This window comes from Cuculus canorus, chromosome 4 (genome assembly GCF_017976375.1).
Source record: "Cuculus canorus isolate bCucCan1 chromosome 4, bCucCan1.pri, whole genome shotgun sequence".
Lineage (NCBI taxonomy): Eukaryota > Metazoa > Chordata > Aves > Cuculiformes > Cuculidae > Cuculus > Cuculus canorus.
Genome location: NC_071404.1, coordinates 54,994,355 through 55,013,668, shown reverse-complemented (window position 1 = coordinate 55,013,668; position 19,314 = coordinate 54,994,355). Strand labels below are relative to the sequence as shown.

The 19,314-nt window shown below is 35.6% G+C and overlaps 1 protein-coding gene across 3 annotated transcripts in view; it reads right to left on the bottom strand.

Moving 5' to 3' along the window:
• Positions 1 to 108: 108 nt before the first annotated feature.
• Positions 109 to 19,314, bottom strand: part of AIMP1 (aminoacyl tRNA synthetase complex interacting multifunctional protein 1) — a 35,593-nt gene continuing 16,387 nt past the window's right edge. The window contains exons 2-8 of one of the 3 annotated variants that reach the window (XM_054065476.1): positions 18,564 to 18,617; positions 17,365 to 17,498; positions 16,531 to 16,644; positions 15,247 to 15,405; positions 12,050 to 12,264; positions 6,788 to 6,956; positions 109 to 362 (exon numbers count right to left, since the gene is read on the bottom strand). In XM_054065476.1, coding sequence (XP_053921451.1) covers positions 196 to 362; positions 6,788 to 6,956; positions 12,050 to 12,264; positions 15,247 to 15,405; positions 16,531 to 16,644; positions 17,365 to 17,473 — 933 coding nt within the window. In that variant the 5' untranslated portion in view covers positions 17,474 to 17,498; positions 18,564 to 18,617 and the 3' untranslated portion in view covers positions 109 to 195. The remainder of the gene's footprint in view (positions 363 to 6,787; positions 6,957 to 12,049; positions 12,265 to 15,246; positions 15,406 to 16,530; positions 16,645 to 17,364; positions 17,499 to 18,563; positions 18,618 to 19,314) is intronic. The other 2 variants (XM_054065474.1, XM_054065475.1) reach the window with 2 other exon arrangements.

The window sequence follows — 19,314 nt, the reverse complement described above, 5'->3', positions numbered from 1 at the left end:
GTCAAGGACAGTAATCATGGTGAATAAGTGAATTGTGAAAATGTTTGAGGCATAACACATTCTGTATATCTAGAAAAACAGTCAAACAAAAAAGGTATTAGCCATGCATTTCAGAGGGGTAATATATTCCCGTTTTTATTGTGCTTGTATCACGTTCCATTTCAACATCTGAAAAAGCTTCTAATAACCATTTATTTATTTAATTCCGCTGTTTGCCATGGTCTCTGCCCTGCAGACTCCTTTCCCTTTCACTTCAAATGGAACTCCTTTGTATGTAGCAACACACTGGTCATTGGTATGAAGATCAGGTTGGATTTGCTCCCAAATCTTCTTCTTGGGATTAAGTTCCTTATCAGGATGTCCTGTTTCAAAACAAAGAATAACCTAATAGCACACAACACAGAAGGCAGAACAAGACGTCTATGTTTGTACACATCTGTCACAGCCCACAGAGCATTACTGCATACACTTAAGGGGGGGGGAAAAAAACTACCTGCGATTCTCAGAGTGAAAATTTTTATCAGAATTAAGGATTGTCTAGGAAATGTCTCCAAAGCCTCCCTCAAAATGCTGATCTTTTGGGGGGAAAAAAGGTTACAAGTAAGAGACCACAAATACTGTCAAAAGGAAGAAATCAAACCATTGCTAGGTGCTGGTTTACTAAATGTATTATAGATCAAATAGTTTCTTAAGAATTGAGTGCTTGTGGACCACAGAAATACAGTACTCACCAAGACACAGGTTTGTTGGCATCTTAAGTTTAGGAATTAATGAAGTTTTATAAGCAATTAGTATTAAACTAATTTGGCAGGGGCCATCACAGTTGAGAAATACCAAATTTAGACAAGAACAGTCCAAAATTAGAATACTGACATGTAATTTTAGCCCCAACTTTGAACACTCTTCTGCTACTTTTTATATGATTTGATGACAAGTTCTAGTGCCTAACATAATAGAAGCATTAAAAGTCAACTTGTATTTCAGCAATTATGGCCTCAGTCTCTATATGCCTCAGTTTCCCTTTTCTATGTGTACTCCACAACAAGCTACTTGCTCCCTAGTGGTATTGATTTGACCTTTGAACAGAAAATAATTGTACAGTGAATTGGTTATCTTGCTTTATGTACATTAAGTCAGCAGGCAGCAGTTTATTCAGCATAAATCTTTACAGCAAGAGAGCTTATATAGCTTAGTTGATTTATTCTTATACTTTGCATTTTATACTTAAACAAAGGAAACATACGACCCTGACATGCTTCACTATTCCATGTAAGCTGTAGACAGCGATAAGGTCTCCAGACTAAACAACCCCAGTCTTACCCAGCCGCTCCTCATAAGGCTTATTCCTGACAGGCTGACCAACAAGTAGTTAAATGAACTACTGCCATTCCAGCCTTCTTTATTGTTTTTCTCCTTAAAATTTTTTAATGGTTCAATCTCCTCACATTCTCAATGCTTGCAAAAGTAACCTACTTCTACCTGTAGACTGGTCTAACTTTACTGTAGCTTCTGTATCTGTAGCTGCGTAAGATAAGCAGACCAGGCCAGATTTCTATGCCAAGCAGGCCATCCTTGCCAAAGCAAAATTCAATAACGCAGTTGACTTATTTCACAATCACAGTGCACTTTGTATCTTAAAGTACAATCAGAAATACCATTAATACATTAAACATTTAGAGCTAATTGCACATTTTCACAAAAATAAAAATCCTGCTCAATGCTCAAGTTCATGAACAAAGACACTTAGATTTAGACCAAAGTGAATGCATATGAACTAATAAAATCATTAAACAGAATGTTAAACGATCCATTCTGCATTTCCTTCTTCCTCAAATACAAAAAAGAGTGATTTTTTTCAGTAAGAAAAGAACCCTGACTTTTATTATTAAAAACATGCCTTGGGTATTAATAAGTTTCTTTGGAATCCTGCATCAAGCTCCCTTGGGATCTGTGGTGAGCTTAGATTAGATTAGCATAGGCACCAATTTTAAATACTACCAGAGCTCTAGACTGCATTTTCCTATGACTTCTCCTCATTGCATTCCTTCTTCCCAGAAAATATTCTATAGAAGGGTTTCTATAAATAAAAAGAAACTTAAACTTGCATTGGTGTAATCAGCTTCCCAGTCTCTTTACATAAAAAGAGCCAAATAAGAGGTCCTAAATTTTGTTAAACATGTCATTCAGTCTAGCAGTTTAAATGTTACAAAAGAAAATCTTCATAATAAGCAAGAAACCTGTCCACTTGTTAACAGCTCTGTAACTACTGAAAAAATGTATTGCAGTGCAAGAAAGCGTAAACGGCTGTGGTGACGTGCGACCTTACAGAAAGGTAATACTACTTAGCTCACTGTGGATTTTAACTATGCAACTGAAGGAAAGCATCCATACACCAAAGGACTGATTAAAGAAAGCTATTAAATAGAGATTAACCACTGCAGTCCAGTTTTAGCACATTTTTTAAAGATAAAGTTATTAACTAAGTTACCAGGTATAATTATTAATTACATAGCATAAATTACAGATTTGTCGTTCCTGTGGCATTTTTGCATTGAAGAATTTTGTCAATGCATCAATTATACTGCTATTAGAAAGAAGATTTCACAGTTAGCTGTGAAAATTCCAAGAATTATTGCTGTCTTAAGGTATTTACTGTGTAGGAGGGTATAGAATTTACAGATGTGTGATGGAATAATTTTTCTATGGCTTATGAATTGGACATTTTCCACTGAAGGTGGATAGGAATTTGATAAAATCCTTACAAAACAAGGCTCAACAGATCTTGACAATTCAGGTACAGGATCAAAAAAGAGTGTGTTAAAGATCCCCTATGGGCAATGACATCAAATAAAGAAACAAAAAAGAACACTCCTCCAGATAACAGCTTTCCTTATCAATTAATTTCTCTACCTACAACACTCAAGGTGGTTCTCAGAAAAACTCACTTTTCTGCAGGAAAAAAGTTCAATTGGTTTGAATCAAGATACCATTTGCTTACTTTGACTAAAAGAAACCAAGGAAAACTAATCTGCAGCTTGTGAGTATTTTGTATGGTGGAGAGAGTAGGCTTAAAAATAGCTTGATTCCAAGTTGCTTGATAGGCAGCTGTGTGCATTTTAGAGTTGCTTTATAGTCGCTGCTGCAGTTTCTCTTCCTTCATAGACTTTCATGCTTCAAAGTAAACCAGAAAAAACATCTGGGTCCTGTTTTAATTTCAAGGACTTAAATTGAACCTTTATGCTTTATAATTACTCCTTAAAAAAAATAAAATTGATCAGAATATAAGTGGTTACAACTAAGCACTGAAATTAAATTACATATGACATAATCCCAATTGTACACTCCCATTATCAGTGAAGTGCCTGACTGATTGCCTTTGTGAAGACAACAGCTAAGATGCATGAGAGATTTTAACACAGAAATGTGAGTAGAAGATACAGACATACAACTTCATTAAAAATTGAGAAACAGATTTCCAATGTCTCTGGAGTTTCACCCACCCAGGGATAATAAAAACAACCCACCGAACTCAAGCAAACTGCTCAGCTATCTAAAAAGAGAAAAAGAGAAAAAAAATCAAGGACTAACCCCAAACTAGAAAAATGAAGTGGGCAGGGGCATGTAACAACCAAACCCACCAAAAGTTGTTACTCACTTGGAGAAGAAGGTAAGCAGCAACAATCTTATTCTCCAGCTAAATGAAAATTTTAAAGACCCTAAAGCCATTCAAAACCTACCACTGAACAGTATCCTAGTTTACAAAGACAATAAGCAAGAGACAAGCACATAACAAATTAAGTTCGGGGGTTTTTTGCTTTCTCTTACTCACTTCAAGGTGATAAAATCACAAGACTTAAAATTGTTTAAAATAAGTTTTATGTAACTAGGCAATACATTGCTCCACTTGGCACTATTAAGCATTAGGCGTATTTTCAAAGCCAATAAGTAGCTTTAATCTCATCTCTACCTATTTTTCTGAGCAGCTACCTATGAAACATTAGGAAACAGCTGCTATATTTCAGACTATGGAGTCCTGGATATATATGCTTTTCAAAGGGGCTGTAAAAGGCTTCATTTGGCACTTAACAGAGCCCCACGTCTTTGGCTCCCTGTCAGAACTAAACTGATATGAAGCATACAAAATCTAGTATCACAGGCTGCAGGTCCTAACTTAAGAACCAGCACAACTTTTACACCACTTTCAGCTTATTCTACGTCTTCTAAGAATCAAAATGTCAACAGTCACTGCATACCTGAAAATCTGGGAATCACTTTAAAATAAATGTTTCTACAACTAATTTACTCTAGAAAAGGCTTTTTGCAACTTTAACTATCAAGTCTAATAGTTTAATTACTTTGATAAAGCTTACCTCATTAGTCATATGCAATAAAAGATATGCTGGCAAACAGAGAACAGCACTACTACCAGTATTATTTTCAAATGTGAGGTTTAAGAAGTTACTTGAGAAATAAGTTTGAAGAACGGTTGTCTTAGACAAAAACATTAAAAAAAGCCTCTCCACCCCTCGAAAAAGCTACCCACTCAGGCTGACTTGTACATAATTTTGCATAGCTTTTGCACTAGAAGGGTTTACTGTACAGCTTGATGCTATCTCTGCACGCCCATTTCAACAGCAACAGAAAGCAACAGAAGTGTACTCTTGCAGGTAACAGAGGCCACACATCCATAACGTAATCTATCTTTACTCACAGGTGTGTGACAACTACTAGGAGTCATGGGCAAGTATTCCTCCAATTTAATTAACGCAATCGCTGAAGCTTTTCTGGTTTCAGTACAGCTTAGCAATTCTGCATCTCAACGAGCAAGCTTGGTATAAAATGTAAAAAGAAAAAAAATCAATAAAATGCTGCAAGACTGACTTCCTTCTTCAACAGTATTATTTAAAATTATTTTCATACAGAATATTAAGTCGCAGCAAGCTGAGCTTTCTTCCTGTTTCAAAACCACATAGATTGCTTCCTTTATCATATGCCAAAAGACATTTTTTTTTAGAGAATCACAGTTTCAATCATGAGAAGTATGAAAATATCTATACACAGACATATACATATTTATGAAAATATTTATACATATTCATGCAAATACATTAAAGGATAGACCTTGTCAAGAGGTTCATAAGTAAAAACACTGCTGTACAGCTAGAAATTGTCAGAGATGCCTTAGTTTAAAAGGTCAATATGCTTCTACTTAGAAAACCAAGAGCTACACAATTTTCAAACACCTGAAAGCCAGCTTCTCAGCAACAAAGTAATCTTTTGGATAACTATTTTGTTGATAAATGCACACACATACAACTCCACCCAACTGGGGAAATACTGGGAGTTACACTTTTACCTTAAGAGTTTCTCTGGTGATCCTGACCAGAACAGCTACTGTTCATCAAGTACATGGTGATGTAACAGTAGATCTAAGTAGGGCTTGCGCTGCGCCACACAAATCCCTGGAATGCCCAGACAGCTGATTTTAACAGAGGTGCCTGCAAGCATCTCCCACGTTGTACCAGCAACTGAGCCACCTGTGTGTCCTCACCTTTATGGATCAGTGTAGAACTCAATTTTCATGTAAACTTCCTCTCTGTTTGACAGTTGAAATTAATAAGAAAATACAACAGTAGCTTGAATGACAAAAAGGGGGAAAATCTCTTCTGTGGACAGGACATGCATAGCATATTGCATGTGCATCAGAAAACTGTTGGACCCTGCACCAACTTGGTGTTCCCATCATCTGCGTGATGTAACATTATTTATACCATTCTATCTTTTCAGTGTCAGCTCCAATAAGTAGCATTTCAAATGATACTTCACAAAGTTTGAGTGTCTTTCCTACTGGGATCATAACAGACCAGGCCCTCCCAATGAAAAACACAACTATGATAGAGATAACAAAATAACAGTGCTAACAAAGACACAACCAGGAGAAGCTGAATCCAATTGTATCCCTTTCAGCCTGTGAAAAAAACAAACTGCCATTTGCGCAGGAGGTAAGCAAGCTACATCTGAGATGATTAGTTGAGTTCCCAATATTGAGAGTCAGAAACTAATCATTTTTGTAGATGAGTGGGAGGTAGAGGAAGTAGGATAAATGATTAAAATTGTCTTTTGAGAAAGTTTAAATTTTATTATTTTCTTATTTGTAGTCTGGAAAAAAAATCCCCGATTTATTAACTTAATTAAGAGGGAAGCAGTTCAATGTCTGTCATTGGAGACACCAAAAGCTATTTCCTCCTAGACAACCAAACAAAACCCTGGTGCTTTGAACGTTACAGGTTCTTCTCATAGATAGGAGGATTTTCAATCTTCTTCATCCAAAAAAAAAAAAAAAAAAAAACAACTGGAATCTGGAACTTATCATCACTTGCACTGAGACACTGAGAAAGATGTTTTACATTTGCTTATAGTAACTTGCAAAATGTTTGACCACACATTTCAAAACCAAAAATACTTACTGAAACAAAGAGAGTGCATTATTTTGTATTAAAAGTACTACGCAATTTTTTGAAGTTAGTTATTCCCCTGTATTCTTGGCGGGTGGTTAAGTATATTCAGTTCTTATATAATTACATTATATATATATATATATATATATATGTATAATTACATAATACATGTATAATTACACAACATTAGCATGTTCATAATAAAAGTTTGACCATAACTAATAAAGAAAATATCAACAAAAAATGAAACTTTAAAATTGTTTTATCTGCTTCAATGTCAAGTGCACCTTGGTATACTATTTCCCCTGATTTCCCGAATATCTACTTACCAGGAAAACCTTCAAAAATGATTCTATCCCCAGGCACTGCTCCAGGTGGGGGAGCCAGAATTTCCACTTTTTCTGGGGAGCTGGCACACATCACCATTGCTTGAGATACTACTCCTCTCATCTTTGCAGGCTTCAGGTTACAGAGCAGTACTGCCATTCGATTCTGCATCTTGAGGAAGGAAATCAGAAGGATGTGAGTACTTAGATGTCACATGCTTTTGATAACAAAAGACTTAAAATGAAAAGACCCTTAAAATGGACAAAAGAAGAAGATGCACAATTTTAACGACTGCATGAGTAAAAAATAACATTTAAACCACTTAAGAACTGGTCAGTGAGTAGTGGAGTAAATGGTTAGTTGTGACACGTTTATCATGGAAATACAAAATATGCGATTCAGAAATCAAAAAAACCCGGATGATGTACTTCACCCACATTCCATATTCACTTGATCCAGATCATCACTTCAGTCCACTTTCAACCTTGCACTATTAACCAAACAATTTTGATGTATAAATGATGGCAATAATAAAACCACAAACCAAAAAAAGCTACTCCACAAATTAGATTAGCTCACAGATAAAAAGTTTTGTGTTTTACATAACCTGCTCATGTGAATCTTAAGTGTTATCTTATATAACCCAACTGCTCTATTTGTTTTTCAACCACTGAAAATGGCTGTGTATACAGTATATCACATTTTGTTAGAACAAAACTGTAAAATTAGGTATCTTCCTTTGCTTTTTAAGTAAAAATTATAATAGTAAAGAAAAGAAAATACACTTTGCTAGAAGAAACTGCCACACTTTTAATAAGAAGACAAATACACTTTCAAAATGAATAAAAATTAAACCAGAACATTTTTAAGAGACAGACAGAAAGTAAGGAAGCCTAATACTAATGCATAAACATATGTCTGTCTAGATTTCAGTGTTTGTGCATCGAATATAAACTTCAAACAAAAGTGCAAAATTAATACAAAATAAAACTTGCATGATCAAGTATTCAGAGTTCTGCATATTTTCCAAGTAGAACGTTCTTAAAAGCAAAAATATACATCTCCAAAATGAAGCAGTTATAATGAAAAGTTCATCTTGCATAAGTTTAAATGTAGCCCATGGACTGAAAATTTCTTAAGTTATTGCTATGGATATAAATAGCCAAAACACAAAGAATTGCTGTAAGATGCCAGTGACTATAAAATCATTCCTTTCTCTCCAATCACAGTGGCCTAAATGTTTATATATATTGCTTGAGACTTCTATATGAGAAGTTGGTTACTACTACAAAATTAAGAAGTCAACACTTATCAACATTTCAAACATACAAATTACTCTGTCACATTTACTAGAAAGTTCAAATGCTCTTGAAAAACTGCTCTAATATACTAAAATACATGCATTGATTTCACAAATAAACGGTAAGAAAACCTGCAAGATTAAGTAAATATTTTTATCAAACAATAGGAAAACCCCACCCCAAGATGGTCAGCAAAAACTAGAACACTGCTATTTCAAGGTTGGTTTTTTTTCCTTTTTATTGTAAATGGTTCAATTTTTAAACTGGCTTCAGATAAAGAGCAATTCCCTAAGCGGAGAGAAAAAAAAGAAACAAGATCTAAATAAATGCTTTCTAACAATGCAAAAGTTTTTTTGTTTGTTTGTTTGTTTTTTAACTGATTGTGCTAATTTTTAGAGAAGTGACTTACTGCAATGTTTCCAGAAGACAGAGCTTCAATTACAATGGTAAACCCCTCTGCATTCATGGAGGGAAAACACACATTAAAAAAATTGTTTACGAACTATCAAAGAATATGATGTTCAGCCATCATTCTCTCTGCATTGCTATTACGAGATATCTTTAAAGTAAAATACCGAAACGTGTCAGCTCAAAAGAGTCACATTCAGTAATGATGGCTACTCTCTGGTAACCTCATAAATTAAAGAACAAAAGAAGCAATCTGGTTTTTCAAAAGTAACTTTGAAAATGAATCGGGGAGCTTCCTGACAGCTAGATAAGATTGGGTAGAGAAAGAAAATGGAAAGTAACACAACTCCTTTTCCCAGCACGTGAAAGGGTCTATCAGAAACACAGGGTTACTGCAAAGCACCTGAAGGTGACACAGATGAACAGTTAGTGTATGTTTCCTACTGCATTTATTATCAACCAACAAAGCAAATCCTGGTTAAGAAAAATAGTGCAAATTTTTACACTTAACACAAACAGAAGCAAGTCTATGTCTACAGGGAGCTGGTGAGGCTTTGGCATCTCAGGGAGCATCAGGCATATAATGGAGCTGAGAATAAATAAAGGAATATAAAAATGCTATTGTTTCAAGAAGACAATCTCTGCTGGTCTTCTAAACAGCCAATCCTTTTGTTTCAGAAATCCAGGAACTTCAGAACTGATAAATCAACTATTGAGAAACTGATTTAGTTTCAGTAAAAATTGTGTCTATGGTTGGACACAAAGCTGCTTCACATTCAGAATAAAACAATGCATTTTCCCAACATGCTAATAGAACGAAGTGGGGGATGGGGACTGGAGAAATAAAGCAAAAAAAACTAAATGGAGACAGTGTAATCCTGAAGTTTACCATACCTTACCCTTGAAAGTACAAGCGTTAAATTGCTTTTTCTTATGTAATCCTCAAAGTTACCTGTATAATTCATTATCAACTATCCCTCATTATAATTGATACATTATCAACTACCAACTATATCTCAAAATGAGATATTGTGACAGACCACAATTGCTACTGAACACTGAGTTAAAGCCAACACAGTGATTGTTTTAAAACCAGGGTGAGTTGCAATGCCATTAGAAACAAAAGTCCTCCTCATTTTATTTGGTACTTGTCCGGATCTTAACTTTGCCAGTAAACACAATTTACAAGTCACAAGCTTGGTTACATAAAAATATCAGTTCGTTTCATAACTGAAAAGAAACACAGTAACACCTAATATAGCCTGATGCTACAAAAGCAGAGGAAAGAACTGGTTTGCTTTAAGAAAGATGTCATATACAAACTTATTGACACATTCTGGATAATAGTCATACTGCAGTCTCTGTTCTTTATGATTTATAGAAACATTTCTTTTCCTCCTACAGGCTACACAAAGAAAAGCAGAAGATTGTAAGAAATATAAGTTCCAGTACTATTACCTAATTTCTAGATAGACAACACTAATCCTTAAACAATGATTTAGAAAGAAAAAAGATGAAGCCATCTAAGTAGAAACAAAAAGTTTCTGCTTTAAAAATGAGACTATATAGTTCATAACAGATACAGCTGTAATAGATTGTTTCACAAAGGATGGTTGTAGGGTAGTGTTCCTGGAGGCTGACAGTGGCCTCTTCTCCTCTGCTAAGTTTAAGATACACACCCTTCATTCTTGTCCCTCACTTCTGATCACTAACATGACAATTTCTAAGATTAGGAGGAAAAAAAACCCAGCCCTTGAGAATTGTCTGAATTTCAAGAACGTGCTCCTGTCTTAGGCAATCAAAGAGATCCACTTCAAAAAGCCAAACGCAGTTGTAGGAAAGCTGTCAATGCCAGCTGACATTTCAGAGTGTTCTTCAGAGTGTCCACAGCTGCTGCTGAAAGATCTCAGCATTGGCATGGTCCACTTCACAATTCAGTACCACATCCCTGTTATCGCCGAAACCTGTATCTACCTACACAGGTGACACCCAAGGTGCAACTTCTGACTCTGCTTTACCAACATTAGTAGGGCACAAAAACACAATGCACCACATCACATTTAAAGCGGGTATGCCAGAAGTTTTCATACCTACAAATAGCCTACACTGTATACTGAAATGTTAATGAAAACACACATTGTGCTTACTAAGCAAAAGTAGAATCAGATGATACAAATACTATAGGCTCAAACACTGCTAAATTACCTCATCATACACTGCAATCATAAATAGCTGCTTTTTGTTGAATGTCTGTAGTACTTCATCTGATGTACACATTTTTCTAATGTCAGTCACATTGCCAGACCTTCACATTTTAAAAAATACAGAAAGATGGAAGCTTGCCTCTCTGAATTTACTAACAGAGATTTGCCAAAATCAAAACCAGACACACAAACTAAATGCTTCTAATGCATGTTTAAGAATGATCCTAATTGTCTGTCAATGGATCATTTTTTCCAGATAGAAAGCAGGTTAAAGAGAAAAGACTGTTACTGCTGCTGCATTCAGTATACTTGGTAGGTTTACTTGGAAATGCTTTCGAGATATTTTTTGTACATGCACTCTTGAGAGCAGACTGTTAAAAATGAGCACTTTCAATTTTTGCCCACTGTAAATCCAGTAACCAGATACTGTCAGGTAATCAGTGCAGAATAGTTGTTGGGTTTAATAATTTTTTTCAGTTCAGTAACTTCCTGTATCATAAAACCAACAATCACAATTTTAATTGCCTCCTACGTCTGCAGACTCACCATGGAGAGAGGGTGTGAAAGGGGACTGAAAAGGTATTTGAGAAAATGTAGCTTTTCCACACTAAGATTAATTCCTTAATGACCTGTTTTGCAGTTGCTCTATTCAACTTTGCTTTAGTTGTCAAGCTTGCATTTGAACGTAGAAGCAGCCTTCAATCAATTCCTCCCTTCCACTAGCCCTCTAGAAGAGGTGTGAAAGGAAAACATAATCCTTGAAGTCTCAGGTTGTTCCCAAGACATACATAAACCACACATATCAAACACAGAAGTGTATTAATCGAAAAATCATAGAGGCAGACTCTTCTGGACAAGGAAACAAAACAACACATTTTGCATTCCACTGTTGTTGAAGTCACTCACTGCCAGCTAAGATAAATTTACAAACTCTTTGCTTTAGTTCATGCCAAACACTTCAACAGTCTATAAACAGCTGGAAGGCAAAGGATTCACAAGTCTGGATGATAGCAAAAAAGTTACTATGGTTCTCTACTACCAACTAGAAAATCTAAAGGGAGAGCCACATCTATTTGGTCTAGGAGTTCACTATATACCAATGACACTATAGAAGAGTCCACATAAGATCGCAGGATAGAAGCACTGCAAGTAGAAAGGAATTGATTTGGGATGAGATTACTTAACAAAATTTGCCAGAAAATGGATAAGTATTACTCCATTCGCATTTCATTTTTGTTTTCATGACTGTAAAAATCTTTCAGCAAAATGAAAACACACCCTATAAACAGATTAATGCCTCAAAATACCTTAAGGTAAAGGAAAGGCTAACAGTAAATAATTTTGTCAATACCTGATCCAGCGGAACATGTTTTACTAAACCACTGACAACAGTTCTTGGGCATCCTTCACCAACATCCACTTCTTCAACATACAGAGTGTCTGCATCGGGATGCTTTTTGGCAGTAATAAAACAGCCAACGCGAAGATCCAGACGAGAAACATCTACAGGTTTTGCACCACTATTTGCAGCAGCTGTCTGCTGTTTCTTCTCCGTCTTTTCACCTACTGAAGAAAGTTTAGTCCATTAAATAAACATTAAAAAATGCACAAGTAATGTACACAACTATTACAAGGCAAAAGTGAGCTACAATCTCAGAATTAAGTGTAAATCCACTGTAGAACACAGAGTAAAGAGTTAGCACCTCTATTACTAGTTTCCAGTGGAGAATCATCATATGCACTCCAATTTAGATTGCTACTACAAGTAGTTAGCACCTTAAGATGGAGGTGTTTTCTTGCTTGTAAAATTAATTGATCCTGAAATTTAAATGTAGCTAACACATATGTAAGTGACATAGACACTCTGCCAAAGGCCACATCAATAAGCCTAATAGTACTGTTTTAAGATAAAGAGTGATTCTCAGTAAGTCTTGCCATGGTGTTTCACCAGCACAGAGAAACCATCTAGCAAGTCATCCGGTTATTAAGAACAGCTCCAGCAGACAACCTTAAGTCACCACAACTGCACTGCTAACGTTGCAAAGCAACCCTTCAGGATGACCTTAGCTAACATTCTTCACTTCCCAAACACACTAGCGTGTGAAAACACTCACAGCTTACAAGTTCCACTGATGAGAAGTCTATCCCATGGCAATGCAACAGTTTCTTATCACCTATACATACTGTACAGTATAAAATAGCAGTGAAGCAACACTCTCCAAACTCATTTGCTTACTTAGATATTCCTTTTGAAATGAGCAAATTACATCCAGTCTGCACATAAGACTGTCCTGTTTAAAAGAATCCAAAATCTGTTTAATGACAGAATCTCTGGGGGATTAAGACATTTTTAAGTGCTCAATTCATATAAGCATTCTTTTATCCAAGATAGCTTACATATTACTGTAAGCTAAATTCTCTTCTTTAGGGAACAAAGAACGAAAAGTGGTCACAGCAGGCAATTTGATTCATTTATCATTGCTCTAATACAGTGTGAAATTAAATTATAGGTTCAGTAACAAAAAGACAATATTTTTTTAACATAAGCAATAACTCTTCAAAAATATTTCTGTTCACACAATGAACAAAAAGATCTACTTTTTATGACTGAATTTTATTGATCTCACTGTAAAAAGACTACAATAATTTTACAACTGAGATTAATAAAACTAGTCATATATAAAATAACTGAAGAAAAACTGAGAAAATACCATCAAAATAGTATTTAATACATAAGATCATTTCAAAGACCTGCCATCTTTTTGCTTAGTATGATTCCTCACTATTCTCCACTTCATGACATTTCTCTACCATAGTCTGGAGCAAAAAAAAAAAAAAATCACTTTCTAGGATCCTATTTATTTCACATCAGAGAAATGGAGTCTGTCACCAAATAAGGAAAAGAGAACGCAGCAAAGTATGTCTGTACACAGGGTATATACAGACACAGAAAATGTCCATGTCAATACAGCAAGTTAAGGAGAGAGCTGCACTCCTCCGATCAGTGGTGAAGTCAGCCCAGAATCAATATCCAAAGAAGCTTCACAGATGAAGTTTGCAAGAACTGGACATAAAATCATGGAAATAACTACAGAGGAAACAGATGAGACAGGTGACAAAAGGGATTTCCATAATTTTGTCTATTTCAAGACTAGAAAACAAATTTTACATATTGGTTACTTTTAATGTTAAATACCATACCTATAATAGATATTGAACTCCACAGAAATAGCCTCTTCAGGGCTTTAGTTTAGTGTTCGTACTATATTTCACCTTTTTCCAAATACAATCATTGTGAGTAAAAAGTCAAATAGATTGCTTTCCAAATTTAAGCTACTTATACAAGATGAGTGGAAATACAATATGTGAAAGTTTTATTTTTCCTTAACAACCGAATACATGCTCTGTAGTCACTGAATACTTGAAGAGAACAGCTAATTGCCTGATATGACATGTGGACTGTGCTTTTATACTTACAGCTCTCTGGAATATCGTTGTCTCAAAGGCTACAGTACACCAAAAAATATGAAGTATCTTAAAAGTCTGCATACAGCTTACCAGAAAAATCAGAGACAAAGTACTGTACAAGCATAATATGCAAATTCTGAAAAGCTGTACAAATCAATTCAGAACGAGTTAATAACTGGCATAAGACAATGACTGTAAAACATGAGCTTAAGTTACAAGGTGGGCACTTACACTTTTGTATAAGTGCAACAGACATCTCTTCTATTAAGACAGTTTGTTAAACAGAAGTCAATACAGTCAGTTAAAAAAGAAAAACAGGAGGAATGGTGTTAGAAAATCTACATACCCTCCTCCTACATTTCCCCCCTGCTGCTAAAATCAGATTATCCTATCTGCCTATATCCTTTACTCAGTACTTCCTCTTAGCCACACAATTTCAGCAGTGTTGACATAGATGGATCTGATCAATTCTGATGGAAAGTCACTGTCTGTAAAAATTTTCTGGAATAAAAAAAAAAAAGTGGCATACTAATTGGATGCATAAAACTGCAATTTGTCACTCTTCCTTTATTATCATGCTATTCTACTATGGCTTGGAAAGTACTTTTCTGAGCTGGTCTTGGCCGTTTGCTTGCACTGTTTCCATGGCATAAAAAAAAAAAAAATCTTAACTAAGCCTCCTAGCAGAAAGCCATCCAGTCTACCAAAACTTCTCTAAACCTGATGTCCTCCATCCCCAGCCCATTCTCCCTCAACCCCATTTGTGTGTGGATGTATCTTGGTTTTGCTTTTTTCTGTCGTGGGGGTTCTGGGTGGGTTTTTTGTTTTGGTTTTGTTTGTTTTTTAATAAGGGAGTTCAACCAGGTTAAAAGAAATTTGGCATGTATCCCATTTAATTAAGAATCTGCAGCCTACTTCACAGCCTTCGCTAGCTTCAAGTACTTCCAAGATTTTAAGAGATAGCACTTGACTCTTCCTACCGTGGCTGTACAAACTTCTTTCTGTGTCCAAACGGACATAAAACCACCTGCATAAATTAAATGCCTTAACTGTCTACCACAGTTACAAAAACTGAAGTACCTGTTTTTTCTACTTTTTCCTTCTTTTTCTTTCCTTCATCTTCACCTTTAGTTTGGTCTTTACAATCAGGAGATGATGCAACTGTAGTAGGTTGTGGAACATTATCTGAAAACGATGCTGTAGAAATGGTTGTACCAGGAGGAACCGCAATCTGTTTTACTAAAATTAAAACCACAGAAGTTAGAAGGGGTACCAGAACTTTGAACATTGTGACATTTTAAGTTTGCAAAATAAATGAAAAATAAGACAGAACTGAAAATTTTGCTTAAAACCCCTAAACCACAACTGCCAAGTAGTAAAACACTGTATTGTAAAACAGAAATCAGAATTCAATCCATATATTCTGATCAGTTAAGAATAACCCTGTTGACTACACATGGGAAAACCACAAAAGCGCAAATACAAGAAAACATATAAGCTAATATAACTGCTTTTTGTAGTTTATTTCAACATCTAGTTGTCTTTGCAACTAACTCTGTATTTCTCCTTTGTGCCTCTCTAGTGTCAGTTTCTAGCTACCAGCTCTTGTCATATTCTGTAAATTTCTATGCTGAAAAAACTTATATTGTAGTCATATCATTTCTCAACTCTTTTTTGTAATTAACTAAAGAAACTGACCCTGAATAATCACACTTAAATTATCTGCAGCCCTAAAATGGCCTGTTGAATCCTGACTTCCTTTCCTTAAATTCTTTACAGGACCTTCATATTTCTTTTTAAACTCCTGATATTGAATACTGGACATCATCTCACTATCAATCTTACCAGATGAAAGCATAAGAATAGCCTTCCTTCTACATTCTGCTCTTCTCAAGAATCTCCTTAATACTTTTTACCAAATCACTCTACTGGGTAAGCATCGTAAGATCTAATAAGCCACTGCTCACCTGTACTTTGAACTACGGTTTGATTTTCCATAGGGATTTTTCAGGCATGCTAGACTAAATAGATCTAAGTATCAAGAAAACATTCAGCATTTCTAAGGTACTATAGTTACTGTCATCGGTGAAAATCAGGGCTTATTATAAAAGGCATTGTACAAAAACATACAAAGAAACAGCTCCATGGCTGATTAAGACTTGGCATATGTACCTGTTAAGCTTGCAGCTTACTAAAATGTTGGAAATAAGAAATTTGCTATAGACACGGAACTTAGGAATATCCAGAGTTTGAAGAAATGTCATCAAATCACATGCAGAAAGATAAAAATCAAATTAAGATAGCACAAAATATGACCAGAACTAACTAGGTCTATATTGTACGAGGATAGGACATTTTTCCTACCTCCATTTCGAATTTCTGCCTCAATCAGCTCCTGTTTCAGCCCTTCAATTTCTTTCTTCAATTTAGCATTTTCCACACGGAGCTTCTTCTCTTCTCGGAGAGAGGCCTGCAAGACTACAGTTGACAATATATTAATAAGACAGGCTTCAATAATTAGCATTCATAATTTGTCAAACAGAGGTTTTGTTTTTAGAGAAAAGTAAAAACATGGCAGGACAAACACCAAAAAAGTGGAAACTTTCAAGGAGTATACAATGAGAAATATTTTGGAACTCTTTTTTTGTTGAAATTACCATTCTGACATACTCAAGCTGCCTCTCAAAGTACTAGCTCCTTAGTACCCTGAATAGTCTCAACAAGAAAATAAAAATGCAAGAAACATATTAGAAAAAGTTTGAACATTTGTAGCATGCATTGCCTTAATTCACTGATACCAATACGTATAAAGTATCAAAATTGAAGGCATGATGCTCTTGAAAGAATTCTAGGGATGAAAAGGCAGTACAATATTCAAGACAAATGCATAGCAGCATATTCTTCCCAACTCGCCCCCCCCAAATGGAATCGTGTCCTATCAAATTTCCGTAAACTGCTCATGTCATTAATCCCTCCTCATTCATGCCTTTGCTATTTCAGAACAAGCAGCTTCAAAAAAATTTACAAACCACAAGGCAGTGAAGTGGTGCTACTATTACACTTTATCTTAGAGAACCTGAAACATGCTTAAAAGGTTGACAACAAGAATAAAGTTGTCCGTGTTCTCATTTTTATCACTGAGCATTTAATGTTAACCACGTGGTTAGCAAGTTTATCGTGAGATAAGTAATTCCTTACTAGCTTTCTCCTTGAGCAGAGCAATTTGTTGCTTGAGGTATTCAATAACTTGATCGGCCTCTGCACCCTTCTGCTCCAGTCTGTTCAGCACTGCATTGTTCGCTGCCATCTTTACCAAGAAACGGGCTAAAAACCTAAACAAACAAACAGTTTAAAATTAATGACTTCTTCGTGCAATAATGCTACCGTCTCTTATCACATAAAGCAGTTGTAAAATCAACTAGTGAATAAGAAAATTTGCTCAAAGAACATGCTAGGCTCCTACCTCCTAATTTAAAGCCTGAAGAAAAAGCAATGTTAAATGGAATCTAGAGTTTAACAGCTGCTCTCAAATATTTTGCAAGAAAAGCTATTTACTTCTCAGCTGCAGAAAACATGTTCTTGCTTCATGAAACTGAAAAAATCCACTTTCTCAGAAAGGAAGGTCTGAATATATTAATTGGGGAAAAAAAAAAAGAAAGAAAAGGGAAAAGGCTGGACAGCAGAACAATGTATTCTCGTTTTAGGTGAAAAATACAAGTAGTGTTACAAAAATTCTATTGAGACTAAGAAAACAGAAACATTGTATGAAAATTTCTGAAGTTTTCTGATAAATTTATTCAGAATATAGTGAATACTTCATACATTGTGGCTGTGCATACATTAAGAATTTACTCTTATTTTACTTTTAAGCAGACTTCACCCGTACTTGTATTCATCTCAGATTAATGTATCTTCTACTGCAGGTTAACAACTTCAGAGTTATTATTTCAGCACTCATTTTGATTGTCTTGTTTTGTTTCCACTGAAGCAGAAGGCCAGGCACTCAGATAACAAATTAAAGAAGCAGGAAACACAAAAGAACAATAAAGGCAAGAGTACAAATAAATGCTGTCTAACCTTCTTTTCAGAATGTTCAGCTCCTTCTACTGGGTTTCTCTAATGCCCCAGAAACTAGCTATGTCTTGTGTACACCACTTATTTCTTGAAATCTACCAGATTTGGTGTACTTCCTTCTGTGCTGACATCTGTGTCTAACCATAAAAGCTCAAATAGTAGCAACAGACTGATGAAATACAGTTACAGTCACTCATAGCTGTAGCAGATAGTGCTTTTACCCTCCCACGCAGTACTTAGATTAAGAAAAAAAATCTGTTCTAACAGCTGCCTCATCTGTACATCAAGAAAGAAAATTGACTATAGGTGGGAAGAAAAGACACCTTGCAGATCTTCACAAGCAGTGCTGATGTAATTCCTGTGAATTCGCCCATCAACTGCAACAAAGGGAAGAACTGGTAAGAAAACAGCAATCCAAGATGCATGCATTGGCTCCTCAACTTTATCGGAGTCCAAAACCACCTTTTCTCTTATAACATGGCAAAAAACTTCCCATTTTACTGCAAGATTATTCTGACACTATGACCTAAATCTGCTTTTAACACATGAACATATTCTGCTGGGATTTGCAACAAAAGACATGCCGAAGCCAAAGCAGGTTTAGAAATAACTGGAAGGCGAACAGATACAATCATGCTCACACCAGACTCAACATATCACCTTTGCTGCACTCTCAGTACCAACTTACAGTTGATATCTGATCTTATATTCCAAAGAATGCAATTTTCCACACTATCTATCTTAAAAAAAACGGGAGGGGGGGCGGGAAGGCAAAAGACAATATTCCAGGAATAACATAATTAAAAGTTCTCAAAGTAAAATTCAAAGCCAGAAAGAGATACAGTAATTAGATGATGCACGGGGTATAGTCCTCCTGCAAAAGCAATGAATGAATCGATATCTTGCCTTCTTCTCAATCTAATACAACCACAGGCTGTTTTACATATGCTGCTTCCCTTCAGACACAAGAGTATTAATGCCATCACATTTTCCACTTACCCACAACAGATTTTTCTTTTAAAAGAAAGAAACACTCATGGAATGAAAGGCAGAAAAATAATCTCTCCAGGACAA